Source organism: Manis javanica, chromosome 7, assembly GCF_040802235.1.
Source record: "Manis javanica isolate MJ-LG chromosome 7, MJ_LKY, whole genome shotgun sequence".
Classification (NCBI taxonomy): Eukaryota; Metazoa; Chordata; class Mammalia; order Pholidota; family Manidae; genus Manis; species Manis javanica.
Window position 1 is genome coordinate 104,664,233 of NC_133162.1, and position 24,729 is coordinate 104,688,961.

At 35.4% G+C, this 24,729-nt stretch overlaps 1 protein-coding gene across 5 annotated transcripts in view; it reads left to right on the forward strand.

Annotated features, from left to right (window-relative positions):
• Nucleotides 1-24,729, forward strand: part of CCNT2 (cyclin T2) — a 59,636-nt gene that overhangs the window by 23,792 nt on the left and 11,115 nt on the right. For 3 of the 5 annotated variants that reach the window (XM_037020797.2, XM_037020798.2, XM_037020799.2), the window contains 4 exons: nt 17,252-17,380; nt 19,126-19,186; nt 21,097-21,159; nt 24,268-24,313. In XM_037020797.2, coding sequence (XP_036876692.1) covers nt 17,252-17,380; nt 19,126-19,186; nt 21,097-21,159; nt 24,268-24,313 — 299 coding nt within the window. Of the gene's footprint in view, nt 1-17,251; nt 17,381-17,632; nt 17,656-19,125; nt 19,187-21,096; nt 21,160-24,267; nt 24,633-24,729 lie in introns of all 5 variants that reach the window. The other 2 variants (XM_073241363.1, XR_005061983.2) reach the window with 2 other exon arrangements.

Genomic DNA, 24,729 nt, shown 5'->3' on the forward strand with positions numbered 1-24,729 from the left:
AACATAATGTCAAGATTCATCCATGTTGTCAGAATTTTCTTTTCCTTTCAAGGTTATTATTCCACTGTATGTATATACAACATTTTTTTTATCCATTTACCCATTGGTGGACAGTTGTATTCCTCTTACCCTTTGACTTGATGATAATACTCCTGTGAACATGGATGTATAAAACCTGCCCAAGTCTTTGCTTTCAGTTCTTTTGGGTATATACCCAGAAGTGGAATTACTGGATCACATTGTAATTCTATGTTTAATTTTTGAGGAACTGCTATATTGTTTTCCATAGCAGTAGCACCATCCTACATTACCCCTACCAGTGCCACAAGGGTTCCAGTTTCTTTAGATCGTCACCAATATTTGCTCTTTTCTGGTTTTCTTTTTTTTTCTTTTGGTATCATTAATATACAATTACATGAGCAAGATTGTGGTTACTAGACTCCCCCCATCATCAAGGCCCCACCACCTACCCCATTACAGTCACTGTCCATCAGCATAGTGAGAAGCTATAGAGTCACTACTTGTCTTCTCTGTGCTGTACTGTCTTCCCCATGCTTGCCCACCCCTGCATTATGTGTGCTAATTGTAATGCCCCCTTATTCCCCTTATCCCTCCTTTCCTGCCCATTCTTCCCAGTCCCTTTCCCTTTGGTAACTGCTAGTCCATTCTTGGTTTCTGTGAGTCTGCTGCTGTTTTGTTCCTTCAGTTTTTTTCTTTGTTCTTATACTCAACAGATGAGTGAAATCATTTGATACTTGTCTTTTTCCGCCTGGCTTATTTCACTGAACATAAAACCCTCTAGCCCCATCCATGTTGTTGCAAATGGTAGTATTTGTTTTCTTCTTATGCCTGAGTAATATTCCATTGTGTATATGCACCACATCTTCTTTATCCATTCATCTCCTGATGGACACTTAGGTTGTTTCCATTTCTCGGCTATTGTAAATAGTGCTGCTATGAACATAGGGGTGCATCTGTCTTTTTGAAACTGGGCTCCTGCATTCTTAGAGTAAATTCCTAGGAGTGGAATTCCTGGGTCAGTCTTTTCTGGTTTTCTAATATGACTATCATAATGGATGTGAAGTAGTATCTTCTTGTTTTAATTTGCATTTTTTCAGTGGCTACTGATATTGATTGAACACCTTTTCCTGTGCTTATTGGCCATTTATGTATCTTCAGAGAAATGTCTGTTCAAGTCCTTAGTCCCTTTTTAACTGAGTTTTTATTTAATTGTAGGGTTTCTTCATGTATTCTGGACATTAATCCCTCATCAGATGCATGATTAGCAAGTATTTTCTTCCATTCTGTAGGTTTTTTCACTTTATTGATGCACAAAAGCTTTTTATTTTAATGAAGTCCCGTGTGAATATTTCTTATTAGTTGCTTATGCTTTGGGTTTCATACCCAAGATATTATTACCAAATCCAGTTGTGAAGCTTTTCCTGTTTTCTTCTTAGAGTTTTATAGTTTTAGTTCTTTAACATTTTGGTCTTTGATCCATTGTGAGTTGCTTTTGTGTATAATGTGGGGGTCCGATTTCACTTTGTATTTGTATATCCAGTTTTCTCAGTGCCATTTGTTGAATTTTTTTAAAAAAATTTTTTCTAATGTGACTTTGTTGCTCAGGGACTAATCTCAATTATTTTCTTATAGGTATCTCAGTTACTTTTGTGAGAGATTAGTTTCTCTGAGCTCCATTTTCTGTTATTTTGTGTAATGATCAGAAATATCACAGCTTGCTTTCTCAGCTTTCCTGGCTGTGTTCTCTCTTTTTTATCTTCTCTTCACCTTGTTCCTATGTTGCAGTATTGTTTTTGCTCCCAGACGTTTCTCTTCAATATGGAGTCCTGAAAGACAACCTTGAAAGATCGTTTTTAAAAGTTCATAGCAGTTAATTTCAACTCTTTAAGCTTTGCTGTAGACCTCCACCCACTTACTGGACTTAACAAAACTCCTCCCAGATTTAGCTGCTATTATCAGGTTGGCCCACTATGATTTCCTGCTTTGAGGTTTTTCTAGTGTCAGGTATAGCACATGCTCCATTAACGTCCCTTTGCTTCTGGTTGCGTAGATGTTGATGCTGTGTAGGTATTGTGGTTACACAGTATCCTGTTTTGTCCTTAGCCATTTAGAGATTTCCTAGGAATGCCTTGTCAAGTGATTTGGTTATAAAATATCCATGGGGTTTTAGTTTTGCCATCTTGTTATATTTCTATGAGGATTTTGATATCGCCTTTGCCACTATCTTCTCAAAATTCTTCAGGTAAGACATACTTAAATGATGCACTGATTTCCGAATCACATACAATGGACTGTCATTTTAATGTACTTAACAGGTATAAGTCCTTCAAGGAAGAGAAGGACTTTTTTATAGGAATATTTTAGTCACTTGAAGTTCATTCCTATTTAACAGGGAGGATCCACCTGGGATGGTTTATTGATAGACATAAAAAGGCATATATGGTATTCTTTATTTTTTCAAATTATTTCTGAAAAAAACTCTAGGATGTTTTCCAGAAACCTTTAATATTGTTTTGAAACATGGCACCCTGTCTAATTACAGGGATGTTGACTGATGGCATATATCAACTAGATATTGTGCAAGTGTTTACAATGTCTTTGGAGCAATTTTTTTTTCTTCAAAATTAGATGATTGTAAAGTAAATATTCCAGGCTTTTTCAGTACACATGTGCATACATGTGTCTGTTAATTCTGATAGTTTAGATGCCTCTTTGGTGGCTTTAGCTCATTTGTCCCAGAACTAAGAAAACATTTTATCTAATTTAGTAATGTAGTGATTCAAAACTAAGCCTAGTCTGCAGACAAAAGCAGATTTTTACATTAACAAATGTGTACTGTTTGCAAGGCACACAGAACTATCTGTGTAAAGACTGACTATGTAATTTATAAACTTTGAAAGCAGAACAGGAATTCTGAAGGTGTTTTTAGTATGTAAAATTGATTAAGGTAATTTTTCAAAATGAAAATCGAATTAGATCTCTATACATTCTGTAAACATATGTATTTTCTAGGGAATGGGGAAAATGATGGAAACTTCCTTACTACCCTACAATATTTGGGGACATTAACTTAATATTTTAACTTATATAAGTTATGGTTCTAGTTATTAAACTGATATATTAAGTACCTCATATAATCATACTTAAGGATATACATGTAATGGGAAGTTTTTCTCTATAAATTATTTGAGCCTGGTATAGGAAAAGAAATGTGGACTCTGGAGGTTCATCTACTTGGTCATTGTTAAAATTTTTTAATGTTACTGCATTAGTGGCTTGTACTTAGGTATGTTTTCATGACAGTAGTAATTCCACAAACATTGAGTGCACATTATGTGAAAAGCAATATGCAAAGTTGATATTTCTTTTCTTGTAAGTAAAATAAGACAGAGTGCTTTCCCCAAGGGACTTTATTCTAGTGAGAAGGGGATAAAAAAATAATAGTTGTCTGTCTAATGTGGGCATGACTGGGAACAGTAATCGATTTGAGCTGTTTTATGATGCCTCTAAACGTTTAATGTTTCAGTCTGTTTTGTATCATTTTAATGAATTTTCTCCTACTACAGGTTTAAACCTGTGCTAATATATATGTCTATACAGCCACTAACTAGAAATGGTAAATTTTCCAGTTCCTTACTGTGTTAAAATTACTAGAGGAGAGGGAGGAGCCAAAATGATGGTGTGAGTAGGACAGCGGCAATCTCCTCCCAAAAACATATATATTTTTGAAAATACAACAAATACAACTATTTCTAAAAGAGAGACCAGAAGATACAGGACAACAGCCAGGCTACATCTACACCTGCGAAAACCCAGCACCTCATGAACGAGGTAAGATACAAGTCGCGGCCCAGTGGGACCCGAGCGCCACCCCTACCCCAGCTCCCCGGCAGGAGGAGAGGAGTTGGAGCAGGGAGCGAGAGGGAGCCCAGGACTGCTAAATACCCAGCCCTAGTCATTCACGCTGGGAGCGCAGACACACTGTATGGTGTGCTGGACATTAGGGAAATGGAACAGTAAAACCTGCGAGCGGGTTTCCACAGCTGGTGCCCCTGGAACAAAAGAAAACCAAGTGCTTTTTGAAAGTCTTAAAGGGACAGGAGCCTCACAGCTGGACGGAAGTGTCCCGGCACACTCAGCCCAGCAGCTGGGAATCCTGAGGAACTCTGGGCGCACTAACCCCCTGGGCAGGGCAGCTCTGAGGCCCCTCATGGCGATAAACAGCCTCCTGCCCGTTCCCCTTCTGGCGCAACCCCACCTTAGCAGAGCACAGCCTGAAAGTGGCCACACCCACAGCAACCACGCAGAGCTTATTCCACAGCGGCCTGGGCAATAATCAGAGACCCCATCTGTGTGCAACTGCCCAGCACAAGCCACTACAGGTTGCTGTTCTCCCAGGAGAGGAACGTAAAGAGCAAGTTGTTCTCCCAGCTGACACATGCGCCAACTGCCCATTGCCATGAAAAGGCAGAAGAATTTGATTCAGACCAGAATCACACAGACATCCTCCCCTGTGAGGGAACCTGGGAGAATCTTCCTGAAAAATAATTCAAAATAAAGGTCATAACCATGCTGATGGACTTGCAGAGATATATGCAAGAGCTAAGGAGGGAGAGTACAGAAATAAAACAATCTCTGGAAGGACTTAAAAGCAGAATGGACGGGATGCAAGAAGCCAATAGTGGAATAGAAATCAGAGTACAGGAATGCAGAGAAGCTGACGCAGAGAGAGATAAAAGGATCTCCAGGAATGAAAGAATATTAAGAGAACTGTGTGACCAATGGAAATGGAACAATATCCACATTATAGGGGAACCAGAAGAAGAAGAGAAAGAAAAAGGGATAGAAAGTATCTTTGAAGAAATAATTGCTGAAAACTTCCCCAAACTGGGGGAGGAAATAGCCTCTCAGACCATGGAGGCACACAGAACTCTCAACACAAGGGACCAAAGGAGGACAACATCAAGACACATAATAATTAAAATGGCAAAGATCAAAGACAAGGACAGTATTAAAGGCAGCCAGAGAGAGAAAAAAGGTTACCTACAAAGGAAAACCCATCACACTATCATCAGACTTCTTAACAGAAACCTTACAGGCCAGAAGAGAATGGTACGATAGATTTGATACAATGAAACAGAAGGGCCTTGAACCAAGGGTACTGTATCCAGCACAATTAGCATTTAAATATGAAGGAGGGATTAAACAATTCCTAGACAAGCAAACATTGAGGGAATTTGCCTCCCACAAACCACCTCTACAGGGTATTTTAGAGGGACTGCTCTAGATGGCAGCACTCCTAGGGCACAACAGATATCACCAGAGAAAATAAAATCACACCAAAGAAAGCAGACCAACTAAATACTAACGGAAGGCAAAAAATAAAATCAACTACCCACAAAAGCAGTCAAAGGAAACACAAAAGAGCACACACACAAAAGAACACCTAACGTACAAAGAATGGAAGAGGAGGAATAAGAAAGGAGAGAAATAAAGAATCATCAGACTGTGTTTATAATAGCTCAATAAGCGAGTTAAGTTAGTAAGATAGTAAAAAAGCTACTGAACCTTTGGTAACCATGAATCTAAAGCCTGCAATGGCAATAAGTACATATCTTTCAATAATCACCCTAAATGTGAATGGACTGAATGCACCAATCAAAAGACACAGTGTAATAGAATGGATAAAAAAGCAAGACCCATCTACATGCTGCTTACAAAAGACTCACCTCAAACCCAAAGACATACACAGACTAAAAAGTCAAGGGATGGAAAAAGATATTTCAGGCAAACAACAGGGAGAAAAAAGCAGGTGTTATAGTACTAGAATCAGACAAAATAGACTTCAAAACAAAGAAAGTCACAAGAGATAAAGAAGGACATTATATAATGTTAAAGGGGTCAATCCAACAAGAGGATATAACCCTTATAAATATATATGCACCCAATACATGGGCACCAACATATGGGAAACAAATACTAACAGAATTAAAGTAGGAAATAGAATGCAATGCACTCGTTTTAGGAGACTTCAACACACCACTCACTCCAAAGGACAGATCCACCAGACAGAAAATAAGTAAGGAAACAGAGGCACTGAACAGCACACTAGAACAGATGGACCTAATAGACATCTATAGAACTCTACACCCAAAAGCAACAGGATACACATTCTTCTCAAGTGCACATGGAACATTCTCCAGAATAGACCACATAGTAGGCCACAAAAAGAGCCTCAGTAAATTCAAAAAGATTGAAATTCTACCAGCCAATTTCTCAAACCAGAAAGGTATAAAACTAGGAATAAATTGTACAAAGAAAGCAAAAGGGCTCACAAACACATGGAGGCTTAACAACATACTCCTAAATAATCAATGGATCAGCGACCAAATCAAAATAGAGATCAAGTAATAAATGAAAACAAATGACAACACTAACACAAAGCCCCAACTTCTCTGGGACGCAGAGAAAGCAATTTTAAGAGGAAAGTATATAGCAATCCAGGCATATTTAAAGAAGGAAGAACAATCCCAAATGAGTAGTCCAAAGACACAATTATTGAAATTGGAAAAAGAAGAACAAATGAGGCCTACAGTCAGATCAGAGAAGGAAGAATAAAACAATAGAAAAAAATCAATGAAACCAAGAGCTGGTTCTTTGAGAAAACAAACAAAATAGATAAGCCTCTAGCCAGACTTATTAAGAGAAAAAGAGAGTCAACACACATCAACTGAGTCAAAAACGAGAAAGGAAAAATCACAATGGACCCCACAGAAATACAAAGAATCAGAGAATACTATGAGAATCTACATGCTAACAAGCTGGAAAACCTAGAAGAAATGGACAACTTCCTAGAAAAATACAACCTTCCAAGACTGACCAAGGAAGAAACACAAAATCTAAACAGACCAATTACCGGCAACGAAATTGAATCGGTAATCAAAAAACTACCCAAGAGCAAGACTCCTGGGCCAGATGGATTTACCTCAGAGTTTTATCAGACAGAGAAGACATAATACCCATTCTCCTTAAAGTTTTCCAAAAAATAGAAGAGGGAATACTTCCAGACTCATTCTATGAGGCAAGCATCACCCTAATACCAAAACCAGGCAAAGACCCCACCAAAAAAGAAAATTACAGACCAATATCCCTGATGAACATAAATGCAAAAATACTCAACAAAATATTAGCCACCCAAATTCAAAAGTACACCATGATCAAGTGGGATTCATCTCAGGGATGCAAGGATGGTACAACATTCAAAAATCCATCAACATCATCCACCACATAAACAAAAAGAAGGACAAAAATCACATGATCATCTCCATAGACTCTGAAAAAGCATTTAACAAAATTCAACATCCATTCATGATAAAAAACTCTCAGCAAAATGGGTATAGAGGGCAAATACCACAGCATAATACAGGCCACATATGAAAAACCCACAGCCAACATCATACTGAACAGCGAGAAGCTCAAAGCATTTCCTCTAAGATCAGGAACAAGACAGGGATGCCCACTCTCCCCACTGTTACTCAACATAGTACTGGAGGTCCTAGCCACAGCAATTAGACAAAGCAAAGAAATACAAGGAATCCAGATTGGTAAAGAAGGAGTCACACTGTCATTATTTGCAGATGACATAATATTGTACATAAAAAATCCTAAAGACTCCACTCCAAAACTACTGCAACTGATATCGAAATACAGCAAAGTTGCAGGATACAAAATTAATATACAAAAATCTGAGGCTTTCCTATACACTAACAATGAACTAATAGAAAGAGAAACCAGGAAAACAATTCCATTCACCATTGCATCAAAAAGAATAAAATACCTAGGAATAAACCTAACCAAAGAAGTGAAAGACTTATACTCTGAAAACTACAAGTCACTCTTAAGAGAAATTAAAGGGGACACTAATAAATGGAAACTCATCCCATGCTCATGGCTAGGAAGAATTAATATCGTCAAAATGGCCATCCTGCCCGAAGCAATCTACAGATTCAATGCAATCCCTATCAAAATACCAACGGCATTCTTCAATGAACTGGAACAAATAGTTCTAAAATTCATATGGAACCACCAAAGACCCCGAATAGCCAAAGCAATCCTGAGAAGGAAGAATAAAGTGGGAGGGATCTCTATCCCCAACTTCAAGCTCTACTACAAAGCCACAGTAATCAGGACAATTCGGTACTGGCACAAGAACAGAACAGAGCCACAGACCAGTGGAACAGAATAGAGTCTCCAGACATTAATCCAAACATATATGGTCAATTAATATACGATAAAGGAGCCATGGACATACAATGGGGAAATGACAACGTCTTTAACAGCTGGTGTTGGCAAAACCGGACAGCTACATGTAAGAGAATTAAACTGGATCACTGTCTAACCCCATACACAAAAGTAAATTCAAAATGGATCAGAGACCTGAATGTAAGTCATGAAACCATAAAACTCTTAGAAAAAAACATAGGCAAAAATCTCTTGGACATAAACATGAGCGACTTCTCCTTGAACATATGTCCCCAGTCAAAGGAAACAAAAGCAAAAATGAACAAGTGGGACTACATCAAGCTGAAAAGCTTCTTTCTGTACAGCAAAGGACACCATCAGTAGCAGAAAAAGGCATCCTACAGTATGGGAGAATATATTCATAAATGACAGATCCGATAAAGGGTTGACATCCAAAATATATAAAGAGCTCACACACCTCATCAAACAAAAAGCAAAGAATCCAATTAAAATATGGGCAGAGGAGCTGAACTGTCAGTTCTCCAAAGAAGAAATTCAGATTGCGAACAGACATGAAAAGATGCTCCACATTGCTAGTCATCAGAGAAATGCAAATTAAAACCACAATGAGATATCACCTCACAGCAGTAAGGATCGCCACCATCCTAAAGACAAACAACAAATGTTGGCAAGGTTGTGGAGAAAGGAGAACCCTCCTACACTGCTGGTGGGAATGTAAATTAGTTCAACCATTGTGGAAAGCAGTGTGGAGGTTCCTCAAAAAGCTCAAAACAGAAAGACCATTTGACCCAGGAATCCCACTCCTAGGAATTTACCCTAAGAATGCAGCAGGCCAATTTGAAAAAGACAGATGCACCCCTATGTTTATCACAGTACTATTTACAATAGCCAATAAATGAAAGTAACCTAAGTGTCCATCCATAGATGAATGGATAAAGAAGATGTCGTACATACACTCAATGGAATATTGTTCAGCCATAAGAAGAAAACAAATCCTACCATTTGCAACAGCATGGATGGAGCTAGAGGGTATTATGCTCAGTGAAATAAGCCAGGTGGAGAAAGACAAGTACCAAATGATTTCACTCATCTGTGGAGTATAAGAACAAAGAAAAAACTGAAGGAACAGAACAGCAGCAGAATCACAGAACCGTAGAATGGACTTGTTAGTCCATTCTAGTTACCAAAGGGAAAGGGACTGGGGAGGATGGGTGGGAAGGGAGGGAGAGAGAATAGGGGAAAGAAGAAAAGGGGGCCTTACTATTAGCATGTATAATGTGGTGGGGGGCAGGGGGAGGGCTGTGCAACACAGAGAAGACAAGTAGTGATTTAAAGCATCTTACTACGCTGATGGACAGGCTAATGGTGTATGTGCGGGGGAGTTGTTGAAGGGTGGAGTCTAGTAAACATAATGTTCCTCATGTAACTGTAGATTAATACGAAAAAAATTTACTAGGGGAAAAATTAATTAGTATTTGTGTTTCCCATTACATTTCTTTTTGATAGTGCTGGTTTGGGCTATAAACTCTTAAAAGTAATACCAGTTAATTAATGGAAAATACATTCACTTGTGTCTGTCAAATTAAAGTTACTGTTGGAATTCTCACTGTAGTGGTTTGTTCTTTAGGGAAGTGTACACATTCCAACTGTTTTTAAATCGGGCTCATTTAGACATTGAAAAGGTAGAAATGGTGATTCTTTCCTGGTCCAGAATCTTAAGATCATGAAAAGTGACATTGTTCCATGGTTAGGGGGGAAGAAATTGCTGAGAGAGCAGGGAAAGGAAGTTCAAGGATTTGGGGGCAGTCTTTAATGGTAGCTTGATTCAGAGAGGATACCAGATTTTTACTAGCTCCCCACATTTTTGACATATACTCTAGCTCAGTGAGTGGTTTTAAGTACCTAACAGGAATGGCTATTTCAATTAGTGATATGGTTCACTTTATGTAGACTTAAACATCTGTTGAAATTACTTTGGTTAACAAACCAAACCAATTAATGGTTTTCTGAAGTAATTGCATAGTTTAATTATCAAAGTTAATAATTGTTTAAGAAATGGATATATACTTTCTGAAGATAAAACCTATTTTGTATTTTTAAGTTAACAAATGTGCAATAAAGTTATACATGGTTAAGATGAACATTGTTTACCAGTCTTTGTGCTATGATTAGGCTTTTGATTTCCTTGGAAAATCTTTTGTTGATATGTGTACACTAAATATTTAAGAGATGCCTTTAACATTAGTTTATTTTTTCAAACATCTATATTGAGATATATTTAACCTACCATAAAATTCACCCATTAAAATGTACAATCCAGTGGGTATATTTACAGAGTTGGACAACCGTCAGCACAATCTAAGTCTTATATTTTCATCACCCCTAAAAGAAACCCTGTATCCATTAGCAATTATTCACTCATTTCTTTTCCACCCTCAACCCTGAACTTTGGTTATTCTCCATCTCTTTCACTTGCCTTTTCTGTACGTTGTATATAAATGGAATTATGAAACGTGACCTTTCACTTAGCGTAACATTTCTAAAATCTGTCATGGTATGACATGCGTCAGTACTTACTCCTTTTTCCTTCTGAATACACTCCATCCATCATGTGGGTATACTTCATTTATCCATTTATCAGTTGCTGGACATTTATGTTGTTTCTGCTTTTTTGGCCATTGTGAACATTTGTGTACATGTTGTTGTGTAGACATATGCTTTCATTTCTCTGGGGTATATACTTGGGAGTGAATTGCTAGGTTGTGTGGTAACAACTCTAGACCTCAGTATCTTGGATAACTTTTTAAAAAATTTTTGAGAAACTACCAAACTGTTTCCAAAGTAGCCTCACCATTTTACCTTCCCACAAGAAATAATATAAGGATTCCAATTTCTTCACATCTTTGTCAACACTTATTATCTGTGTGTGTGTGTGTTTATTACAGCCATCTTCCTGTGCCCATCCTAGTGAGTGTAGAGTACTATCTCATTGTGGTTTTGATTTGCATTTCCATAACGACTTAGGTATTGAGCATCTTTTCGTGTGTTTATTGGCCACTTACTATCTTCCTTGGAAAATTTCTACTTAGAACCTTTTCCCATTTAAAAAATTGTGTTGTCTTTTTATTATTAAGTTGTAAGAATTCTTTACATATTCTAGATAACCAATCCCTTATTTGCAAATATTTTCTCCATTCTGTGGGCTGTCTTTTTCATTTTCTTGATGGTATTATTTGCAGCACATGCATCCAATTTATTGATATTTTTCTTCTGTCCCTGTGCTATGATGTCACATAAGAAAGCATTGCCTGTCCCAAGATCATAAAGATTTATTCCTATTTTCCGCTAAGAGTTTTATAGTTATAACTCTTCAATTTAGGTTCTGTGATCCATTTTTAGTTAGATTTTGTTTATGGTATAAGGGAGGAAACCAACTTCCTTTTTTTTCCATGTAGATACGTGGTTGTCCCAGCACCATTTGTTGAAAAGACCATTCTTCCCCCATTGGATTATCTTGACACTTCTGTTGAAAAATCAGCTGACCATAAATATAAGTGTTTATTTCTGGTCTGTGTTCTATTCCATGATCTGTATGTCTTACTTATGCCAGTACCACAATAGTCTTGATATGTAGTAAATTTTGAACCCAGAAAATATGAATCTTCCAACTTTGTTATTCTTTTTCAAGATTGTTTTAGCTATTGCATTTCCATGTGAATTTTAGGATTAGCTGGTGGTTTGTGCAAAAAAGCAGCTGAGATTTTTGAGAGGAATTGTGTGAATCTGTAGATCAATTTGGGGACTACTGCCATCTTCATAATACTAAGTCTTCTATAATACTATTTCTTGTTTAGCCATCTGAAGGAGAGACTTTTTAAGGTTTGTGTTGAATATCTGAATACCTATACAATGTTGATTTTCTTATTTCACAATACTATATGGCTGTTCATTGTGAGCCAATTATAAGACTTAACTATGAAATGTTAAGTGTACTTTAAACTGTAAGTGGAATTTTTCTTTTTGTAACAAATTCATAATGGTGAGGTACTCTTCAATAAATAAATTTGACAATGCCAGGTTGTATTAAGCACTAAAATATATTTAAATACAATAGACTTACTCTGTTGAAATCAAGTCATATTCTTTTATCAGTGCCGCTTTATCAGCAAAAGTAAGTACTCATATTTTTCAGTCTTTATTAAGCCAGCTCTCTTCTAAGTATAATTAGGTGTCCCAAATAGCATCCAGGCTGAAGATTTATTTTTTCACCTCAATATAAATTTTTTACATTGACAATAATAGATGCCCACATGATTGTGTGGGTAGGAAAACAACTGAAATATCAGACTGAATAAATGACATTTTCTCTAATACCTTAATGCCAGTCTTTTTAATGTAGCAAAAGAAAGGATTTAAACTACTTTTTAATATTGTACTGGAATATTTTGTACAATATTTGTTCAAGCTTGGTGATCGTTCTTTTTAACTAGTGGATATTTTGACCTAATCCATTTTGTTCTTTGTGGGGGTGGGGGAGGTGCTGTGACCTGTGTTTTTTTCCCCTCCATTTTGCTCTTTTAGAACCTTGTTTCTATGAGTCTTTGCTAAAGTTACACCATTACCACTTTTTGTTAACTATAACCTTAAGCAACTGATTTCTAAACTTTGAGCTGTGATATCTAGAACTAGCTGGATATTTACTGATGAAGCCCTTTTCAAGGCACTGGAAACAGTCATCCTAGTCTTAGGGGAGGAGGCAGGCATTGAGCCTATTAAGGGACAGGACAAGTGTCTTCACTGTGCTATGGACCTTAAGATGGAACAGAAGAACAGATTAAAACGAGCCTGTTCATAATGTATTAGCAAATAAAAAGCAGGTTGGCAGTCTTTTCTTTGCTTTCGTTAGGGCTTTTTTGGATTAGGGGATTTAAAGTTGAGTAATGAAACATCCATGGCTATACAAACATACACACAAGATTTATGCAGAAAATTTATTACTAAAAGAATAAAGAACAGAGTGATTCATTTGAAACTGACTGATAACAGCCATTTTCAGTGACTTGTAAATTACCCAGGCTTTTTGTTAATTGAAATTGATCTTGCTTCCACCTGTCAAGGTTGAAGCCAGCAGTGGAAAGTGAAGAATGTCAACAGTGAGGGCATCATGAGCAGAAAGGGGAGACAGCAGCTGGGAATGGGCAGGCAGAGAAAAGGTAGAGAAGGAAGGCAGTCAGATCAAGAGGTAGGAATGGGAGCATATACAGGAATAGGAAAACAGAATCAGGTGAAAACAATGGAAAAAGAAAAAAAGAAAGGAATATGGGTATAATCATTGAAGTAATGTCAAGTATCATAAGTTTCAGTGTTTGAATCTGCTTAGCTAGGACCACAACGGAGCCTTTAAAGAATTGAGATTAACCGGGAAGGTAGGTAAGCAAGAAAGGGAATTTTTTAAAGCATAGTAAATCATTTTTTAATTTAAGGTCAACATTAGCAATACACAGTTGTTTAATTTTTCAATATAGTAATAATATACTTGAGTCCTGTTACTGTGGCGCACTGTTCTAAGTGCTTTACATATATTGATTCATTTAATCCTCATCCCAGCTTTATAAGCAGATACTATTTCTCCCATTTTACAGATATGGAAACTGAGCCATAAAGAGAATAAGTAGTTTGTTTGCCTAGGCTAGTCAGATTAACAGCCAGGATTTCACTGAGGCAGTCTACTGTGCTGCAGCTGCTTCATCACTTCTACCTTCCCCTCCCCATGATTTATATGGTATATTTCTGAAGAAATTTGTCTTGTTTTGAGAATGTAATATCACCTTGAAATAGTTGTACTTCTGCTGGAGTGACAAACTCTGGTCACTATTTAAAAATCCATTTTTCTTTCCTTCACTTTACAGTAGTTTGAGAAAGTACACTAAACTAGGTACCAGAACACAAGACAGGTAGTGTGTGGTCCCTGTCCCCAGTGAACTCTCAGTTTGTAATTGTTTGGTCACTTCAACTAACCAAGTATCTACTCCAGTATTGGTGTGTACACTTTGACTTTGAGCTAAGTTTATGTGAACTAATGAATATTTGTTGCTTTCAAAAGTATGGTCACCTTTCAAAGCCACAGACCAACTAGCAATATTGCCATTACTTAAAATTTTGGAATTCTTTTCCTTTTAATAAGCACACACAACAAAATCATGCAAAAAGCAGAGTACCTGGTTTGATTACCTTCCTTAGTCATCGTTAAAATTAAAGTTCACATGGATATTTACAGAGTATTATCTAAAAAGGTATTTTGTTTTGTTTTGTTTTGTTTTGTTTTTACAGCTCTGATGGAATAAAGTGTTTGCAGGCTGTAGAGGAGGCAATGTGAGTGGAGTTAGTGGATTTCACCAGGAACTTTGGAAGAGTGTTGGGTATTAGTGTTGCTCTGGAGGATGAGAATTGAGCCTATTTAGAGGGAACAGAAAGACTTCTGTAAGGAGTATGGTAAATAAACCAGGACTTTGCCCTGAAGATCATTGCTTAGCTCCCTGAGTGTACTTAACTTCTTTAAATTATTTTTAGAATTTTAGAATCATGCAGTAGTACAAATATTTTGTATCCATTGACACTATCCTCTAAGGAGAAAAGCTGTGTGGTTTGAAAGTACTTCTTGATGCTGAGGCTTACAAAAAGTCTGAAGAGGATAGAGCCTATGACGGGGATCTGGAGAGATTTTACCAAGAAAAATTCATTGGAGACATTTAGAAATGCCAGTTAGGCAAGTAAGAGAAATTCTTGATTATATGGCAGTTAGGAAGGAAGGAAGGTTAAATATTAAGTTCAGTCTAATTTGACTTTTGACTTGAGCCTCTGTTGTTTGACTATTTGAAAATACTTAGCATTTGAAGTCTGGCATAGCCATTCTCATCTTAAAAATGGACAAGATCATAAATGAGAGACTGTGGTCAGAACCTGAGAGTATCATCATTTTATTGGGTGTTTCTTGCACTTCTTAACTTGGTGTGGGTGTGAAGATTTTTATTGTGGCATTTAGAATACTTTGAATTTAATATTTGTGCCTTTATATTTACATACAGGTTATTCACATGTACTTCGTTCAGCAAATACATTGAATAGCAGTGCACAATGCTAGATAATAGGAACACAAATGAATAATTCAGTCTCTGTGTTCAAACTGCTCTCGACTGGTAGGGCAGACAAAATTAATATACCAGAAGTTAGAATACAGTATAAGTACCATAATAGAGGTATGTGGTTCCCTGTTGAATAAAGAAGGGCCCTTGAGTTTGACTCTGGAGTTTTACCTTGGGAGGAAGCAAAGTTTTGAATTAAGCCTTTAAATAGAAAAGGAGTTACTCAAACAAAATGGGTTGGAAATTTTAAGTATGTGGAAAAAATAATGGAGATAGAGAGTATTGCCCACTCTCAATTACCTTTATAATTTCTACATCTAAGAAAACCCCCTGCCCTGGACAACTGCTATTTAACTGTCATTTCAGGACTATTTACTAATTTTGATGTTGCTTAATTAAGTCTGTTGTAAAGAATAATAGTAGTTTATTCTAAATCTATGTAAACTGAGAATAAGTTGCTTTTTTGAGCATTCTAATTTTTTAAGTCTTTTCCTTGTTGTAATTTTGATTTTAAAGGATGAAAATAAGTCCAAGTTGAAATTATTCAGTCCTTTTAATGTAACAATTGTTTCTGGTTTTTTGGAGCCAAACTCCCTTAATTTTGAAGTCTGCTTTAAAGATTTATACATAAGGAAGAGAACTTCTTGAAGTCATTTTTTACTCCATTTACTCATCTGCAAATACAGGTGTACTAGAGAAGGTCCCTTTCAGATCCAAAATCCAGTGGTTTAATTTCATTTCTCAGCAGTATTTTTAGGTTGTTTTTAAAAGTTCTCAGAGGAAAGAGTCCACCTTCCTTGTATCAGAGGTTTTTTTCCTTATTCTTAGCTACCCCCATCATATATCATGATTGATGCCTCTCTTTCTTGTCACTACCCTCTTTGGGCATTGTTTCTGTGTAGTGATTCATGACCCCCAAGTTTCAGTGAGACTTAGATGTTCATCCCTTGCAAAATGATGTACCTGAATCTTGACATTTAGAAATTATCTTTCCATGAAATTTTGCCTGTATGTAATCTTAGAATATTATTTGAGTTTAAAGTATGCCTATTTTCTGAGTCAGTTACTTGGTTTATTACTTTCTGGGTAAATATTGCTCAAAATTGATGCTTCTCTGAGTCAGTGTTTTTGTAGTGCTATGTTCTTACACTTCTGTATTTATACCAAGAACATAATTTACTAAAGTTAATTTCTTGATCTCCAGTTGGCAAGGTTCCTATTCTGTTGCTTTATCTTACATGTTTTTCCCCATTATTTTGTGGGGTTGTTTTTTGTTTTTAGCTACTTTAATATTGCTGTAGTGAAGTAATAAAGGTACTAGCAGTTTGATGTCCAGAAATCTCTTCTCATTTTGCCTTAGGGGTCCCTTTTCTGTGTCTTCAGCAAGATTGTGTATCTCTTAGCCACATATGAATCATTAATTTAAAAGAACCCTAGAAAGTGGTGACTCATTGTGGCCAAAAAGAGGGAAATTTAGGGTGTACTTTTTTCTTTTTTCTTTTTTTTTTAAGCTATGGCTTTATTTTGCTTGAGTTGTTTTTTCCTTTACTTCTACAATGTGCATTAATATCATTTCAGCTTTTTCTTAGCTAAAGTATAGCTCTTGCCCTTTAGTATTCTACTTCCAAAACAAGTAAATCAGATTATGTAAATTGGAGTAACTAGTTCTATTTAATGAATATTTTACCAACCTTGTCATAGCCCAACTTGCAAGTCACACTACTAATAGTGCATTCCTTCCTTGCACTGAGGCCCTCCCACCTTAGAAAGTAGAAAATTCCTCCAAAAATTTTTTTTAAGTTACCAAATTTTTGTCTTTTCTGCAGATAATATCACCTACCGCATTATTTTTGGCTGCAAAAGTGGAAGAACAGGCTCGGAAACTTGAACATGTTATCAAAGTAGCACATGCTTGTCTTCACCCCCTAGAGCCACTGCTGGATACTAAATGTGATGTATGTAAAAATTGGGTTTTTTGGTTTTTTTTGTAAATTGAAACATTTTCATTATTTAGACCTAATAAAAATACAGTTCAGTTAATGTTGCCTTCCAAATACCACTTATTTCTACTACCAATTAGGAATGTAATACTAGGAAGCAGTCTGGCAGAAACATATTTCCTATATGTTCATGAATTTCAGTGTCATTAAGGCTTTGATTCCAAGGTACTTTTTAAGTGTTTCACATTTTGTTGTTTATCCTCACAGCAAACCTGTGATATATGTAGAGGGTAAGTCATATCTCCATTGTTTGAGTGTATTTGAGACCAGAGATAACTAACTCTATTAAATTGTAAGCAAATGAATGAATAGAAAAACCTCTAGATTTACCTCTAGATCAGTAATTAGTCTTTTTACAGAACTATTCCTTTATTAATGCATATATACTACTGCTTATCTCTCTGTACCATGCTTTCATGAGAGGCATTTTTTTAATAATTTAATTTTCCTGAACAGTAATGTTAGTTTCCAGACAGTTTGCTCATCATCAGCATTTTAATAGACCTTGTTTGGAAGTACCATTTAAAAATGTTCTGATACCTTAAAACAGAAACTAGAATTCAATTTTAAACCTTTACAGTCACTTTTGTGGCACTCTTATAGGTGAATTACTTTCAGAAACTTACAACTACTGAATAACTGCCTGATTATATTCATTCAGTATGTTTTAGATCAAGTTTAAGGTCCAGATTAAGTATATCTGATTTTATTAATGACTAAGTTTTATTCTAGGTGTTAGATTTAAGGGAGTAAAATATTAATGCAGCCATTGAATAATAGAGAATGTGTGATTTTTCCAAGATAGATGTATAGTTTCTTTTAACTTTGCAAATTAATAGTTATTTTTTGTGAACACTTAAGGTATTCAAATAATATAAATCATGTTTTAAAAATTAATTCAGTGACCTTTTCAGAATGGGGCATAAATAAAATTAAAGGTACTTTCACTCTCTGGGTTTAGCACTGTGTCCTTACATAAATGAATATTTGTATGTGATATATTGTTATCACCTTAGTCAGTTGTCATGATCTAAGAATGAGATGAAAAGAAACTTTCTCATGCCCTTTATTCCCTGAGTAATTGCAGGAGGGGAACGATTTATTATAGTTGAGGGAGAAGGTCCTCTATTTATGTCCCCACAGTTGTATGGTACATAATTTCTGTATTTTATATGTATATAATTTTTTATTTTAATCTAGAGACTTGAGGGCTTTATTTTATTTTCTCTTTGCTGAAGAAAGGAAATTAATTCTAAAGCTGACTTATTGTGACTCTCAAGGAATTACCACATGAAATATCCTAGAGTGAATTGATGAGCCTTTTCTTTAGAGGCAGGTTTGTTGTTCTTATTTGGGTTGGTGCTTCCTGTCTTAATGTGTCTCAAAACACCAGGGTAAAGTGTAGTTACAGATAAAGATCTCTCTTTTTTTTTTTCAATTAACCTACGCCATTCATATTATCATTATCTTAAGGTTGTTTTTCTTTGTTTTTTTTGTTGGTTTATATTTCCTATATTAGAAGTGAGTCAGTTTAGACTTGTCAAAGAAAATAGGATTTCTCTTCATCCTCAATTCATTTCCTTCATACTTCCAAACTACTGTAGTTCTTTTGCAATCAGTCTATAATTATCATGAGATTAACCAGTTCTGTAGTCCAGTAGTGTTACGTTTATTGTAATATTACAATTTTTACCTGGCAGGCTTACCTTCAACAGACTCAAGAACTGGTTTTACTTGAAACCATAATGCTACAAACCCTAGGTATGTACTGCTGTCAGATATTTTTGTGTGTGTTCTTCAGTGCAGTGTTCTAAGTAAAGGAAAATATTTCTGGAATAATTTTATCATTGAAGAAAGTTTAATTTTTAAAGTAGATTTGGGGGCAGAATAGTATTGTCTGGTTATAAGGAAATCATTTTTTAATTTCGTTTGGCGTAATTTAACTGAATGGTAAAAACCTTCATTGTGATATCTTATACTTTCAGGTAGTTGAGACACTGTGCTTCACTCTGCATTTACATTGGAGAGCAAAGTGGTCCATTAGGATTGTAATGTGTACAATGATTGTAATGTGTACAAGCATACATGACAGAGCTTATAGTCAGTATGTATCACATCATTTTTAATGTGACACAGTCATTTAAGTGTTGATCATCCTTTTCTAAAAGTTACATTGTCTACAAGATTTGTGCAACTTAAGTGATATCTAAAGATAATTTATTCTAATCTTTACCTTTACTGATGAGGAAAATAAAAGGTCTAAGAAGGTTTGATTTGTGTGAAGTTGTATACTTCTGAAAGAACCTAGCAAGTTGTGATGGGGAGAACATGGGCTTTCTGGAAATCTGAGTTTAAAACTGCAGAGCTATGACTTGGTTTGTAAGACTTGGACAAAGTTCCTTTACCTTTTGTACCTTGGTTTTGTATATGTGAGGTGGAGTAATGCCTGCTTCAACATTGTGAATTTGAAGATGAAAGACAATATGCATAAAAACTGACACATAGAGTGTGTGCCATAAATAATCTTTATTTATTATGATAGTTATTTATTACTCTGTTTATTCCAAAATGTTGAATGAAATGTGATAATCGTAGTTACCCATCAGGACAGATCATTTTTATTAATAAAAGTAGCTTGTTTGAAATGTGTGAAACTTGCCTGAAGCTTTTATAGTGTATAAAGATACAAAAGTAAAAGTGAGAATCTTTTATTCCCTCTAAATCCAATGATATAGCATGTTAATGTTTTATTATATAAAATTATATAATTATAAAATCTACAAATGTTTATAATGAAGGTCATAAAGGAAAATTATTTTTAAATATAAAGTTACTGTTTTATTGTACGAAATTCTTGTGTCATGGAATTTATAAGGTACACCTCTGGGGCTTTCATTAAAGTATGATTTTTAGGTTTAAGTATGATAGAAATATAAAAAGACCACATAGTAACTTTATAAATCCAAATTACCTGTTTGTTAGAATGTTACTCATTTACTGCTTCTAAAGGCTCTAGATGTGACCTCCACTTATTAAAAAAATTTTTCCCACCTAAGGGTTCATCAAACATTGAAAGCTTTTCAACATGTATTTCATCTTTGAGTTTAGAAATAGTCATTTCAGGAATCTTCAGGCCAGGTGATTTACTTTCCTTCCCAATTTTACAATTAATGAAATGTAGTAACTAACTAGTTGAAAGAAACCCTTTAATCTGAGACATACTGAGAAAATAAGACTGTATCATTTAAAAGGTTGTTTCTCCCACTGTGGCCAAACATTTCATTTATGAAAAATACTCTTTTCACAGTTTCTGAAAGAATTATAATACATTTTAGAAATACATTACATAGTTGAATTCCCGCTTAAACTGGGGCAAGCTTACTAATTGTATTTGTCATGATTTTAATTTAACTTGAGGATGATCTCAACTAATTGTAATTCCGAATTTTGAAGAAATGTCCCTCATCTGTAAATAACTTGTTATAAATTTTCATAATTGGAACATTGTTTTTGAGAAGAAATTATCCCATTGGAGATACAAGGAGCATGTCAGTGGTGAGAAACTTTGAATTCTTTTAATAATGAAAAAGATTACACATTTATGGTTGTATAATGAATGGCATTTCTCAGGCAAGTATTGTGATTGGGAAAAAAAGTGCTTTTCATTTCAGGTTTTGAGATCACCATTGAACACCCACACACAGATGTGGTGAAATGTACCCAGTTAGTAAGAGGTAAGTGATCTTTGAAACTTTTAAATTGAGTATTAATGCTCTCTATTTTCTGTAATTGATATGAATGCTATTATGTTCATCCTGCCTTTTCTTGAGTTTTTTTTAAATGGGGGAAATGTCCATTTTGAAGCTTTTTTTTTTTTTTTAGTGTTCTCCATCTATCTAGGCATCCACTCCTATTTGTGATTCTACCTGGTGAATTAGAATTAGCTTCCTTTAAACTTGAGAGCCTCATTTCACTAAAAATTGAAGGGGCTGCCAATGTTAGGACTCTTCACCTCCCACACTGAGCTATGGCAGTCTGATATAAGGTAATTTTTAAGATGTAGGCCATTAACACAGTGCAGAAAATAGTATTAATATCTGGCTTATGTCAAATTTTCTTCACTTCTTGAAAAATGATCACAGTTTATGAGTTAGTCCAACCTCAAATCTCTACAATAAAAATTGCTATTCTTAGCAGATAGTCATTTTTGGCAATGTTTTACCTGCTGTTCTTTAACGAAATTGATTTAATCCATTTTCCAAAGTTCTTTAGCATTACTAAAAATGGTTTCCTGTTTATAATAGGGAAATAAATCTAGCATGACAGAGTGTGTGGTGGTAAACCTTTTATAAACAAGAGCATGAAGTTTTTGTATTACTTGTTTTACTTCTTACAAAGCTTGTGATACACATTTTTCTACTCTTGTTAATCCTTTGTATCTGTTGTAGTATCCCTAGGAATGTTTTACACGGTTGCATGTTGTACTACTACTTAATTCTACTTTCCCATTTCCCCATTTGAAGAATTAGGTTCTAATAGCAACCACTGGGAACCCTTTAGCAAGTCTTTTTCTGGTACTTCCTTTTCAAAAATGGAATTTGGCATTTTCATTCTGTACCTCCAGACATTTTTAGGTTTATTCTAAACAAAACAAGTAAGACTTTTGAAGGCCTTGCTTTCTTTATTTTTTAGTGTTTGCCAAATGTTCTCATATTTTATTCATTCTAAATCGAATTCATTTTTACAAATAGGATTTTATCATGGCTACATTAAAGGGCTACAGTGATAGCTTCACTTTTTTTAAAAAACTGCATTTTTAAAAATCCATAATGTCATTGTTAATAATTGGACTTCTAAAAGCCCCATTTATTTATCTTATTGCACATTCTCATCCACACATTACAGTGTGGTATAGAATTGTATAGCTAATTAATGTAGATGTTGGATTGAGAAAAGCTTTAGTTTGTATGCCTGAAAACTTGAAAGAATAAGCTGTATTGTCAGAAATAAGAGCCATATAATTTACTTTAAATTGAGCCCAATAAAGATAGATACTAAATAAAAATATTAATATAGGTTAAAATGCATATTTTTTAGAATAGGAAGTGAAACTGGATTTTCAGCTTAGTATTATTGTGAAATTTGAGTCAGCTTCTTTAAAAACTTTTATTTAAAGTTTAATGTTTCTTACATATGTTCTCCTACATCTAAAGAAGCCAGACATAAAGCCCATTCATTTGCAAAAATGAAGAGTAAATTTTAAAATATTTACAAGAAACTAAAACTTGATACATTATCCAAAGCAAAGTATTTAAATCTGATTTTTTTGTTGTTATGTTAAAATGTGGCCAATTCTTAAATTTTAGTACAAATCTTATTATGTGTTTAACATTATTTTGTCTAACATGTCAGGTATTATAGTTTACATCTCACTCCATTTAAAAAATGTTATTCATGTCAGGTATCTTTTTTTTATTTGCTTTATTACACTTTCTGCTAACAAAACATTTTCCTTATATTCTCCCTCTGTTGCACAGTGACTATTAATAAGTTATTAGATATTATTCTGAGAAGAAAACTGGTGTGGCAGTTTACAGTTTTATTTTTTACTTTTCTCCATACTTTGGTTCTTTTTGTGGGGGTGGAGGGGTAAACTGTTTGATTGTTTTTAAAGTCCTCTCCCCCCACCCTCCCCACCCTGAGATGAATAACTTATGCTACTTTGCTACAGAATTAGCTAATGTCATTTTACAGGGACCTTTTACTTCTGTGATTTCTCCTTCCCTCCCCACCAGGAAAGAATGCCATACTTAAGTCACACTGCCTCCAAGACATCTGATGCTTTGACACTCTTCCTTAGCACAACTCTGCTAAGCCCAAATCCCTTTTGTAAACCTTTATGTTGATGATCCTCATGGGGCAGCAGAGATTACAGGTGCCACCAATAAAAAATAGGAGGGGGCAAGGAATTTGAGGCCTGTTAGAGAGGGGTGAGTTGAGATGAGCTGATTCTAGGTGAGCATAAGGGAAAGGTATGTCAGTGATAATGAATGTAATTGGGAAGAGGGGAAACCAGAGCAGAGGCATCCCTGTTGGGAAGAATAAGCAGCAGAAGGGGGTGGGGATTGTTTTTAATTTCATTGTTTTCAGAAGCTCGTTGTTTAAAACTGCTTTTCTATTGGGGACCAGTGCCGAAGCATCCTGATCCCCTCTAGAGTACTCTTTCTTTTCTGAAGTTGTCATTAATTGGATTCTATAATTTAAAAAATATATAGTGGAGCTTCTTATATCTACACCTTTATGATGTTTCTACGTTGTTTGATACTTAGTAGCATAATGAAAAACTGAGCACCTTGTGCTAAGTTTGGGGGGTGGAGGGTTTTGCTTTGTTTTGATGCAAGTACTTAAGCCAACTTAAATATGATGACTGAGGATTAAGTCTGGCAGGCAACTCTTTGTATTTTGCATTAGACTTCAAAATCTTTTCTTCTTCTTCTTCTTTTTTTTTTTTTTAAATCCAGGAGAATGCTTTATTGCAACTTTTAGCTGACTAGATGCTTAACTTAGTAACAAGTTTAGCCCTTGTAACTGGCTAGCTAAAAGCAAATCGGCTTGTTTCTCAGATCTTTGGGGGATAGCAAGAAACATTTGAGTGAATGTTGTTGAAGATTTTCAGTAGTATAGAAAATGATGGCGCTCTTGTGATATTTGTAAGTAATAAGTACAATTTACTTTTTGTGTACAAATCTTTGAAGTTTTTGTTGTGTTGAGAACTTTTTGATGGTAGCATGTTAAAGCTGATAGTATTGTCTTCGTTTTTTTTTTTTTTTCTTTTCTTACAGCAAGCAAGGATTTGGCACAGACATCCTATTTCATGGCTACCAACAGGTTGTTATCCTGACCCTCTTTGTTGCACTGTTGTAGCACACTATAGCTTCCTTTAATGCAGGGCCCCCTCAATGTGCCTCTTACCCTTGTTGCAGCAGGAGACTGGACCATCTACTGTGGTGGTACCTTCCTGTCTGCTTTGCGGTGTATTGTGCAAGGGACTTTTGGCACAGAGGGGTTAAATGCACAATGTGAAGTGTAGTGGTGCTTTCTGATGACATATTCTCGATTTGTGAGTGCATAAGTCTAAAATTGGTAGCCTGAATAGCAGCTAAAGATTACAAAGAGCTAAACTTAACGTAGAAATTCGAGCAACTTGGTAAGTATAAAGCTATTTCTAGTTTACAATTATAGTTAAATGACAATTTTTAAAAAAAATTTCATATTAATCCAATCTTAACTTGAAAATAATCACT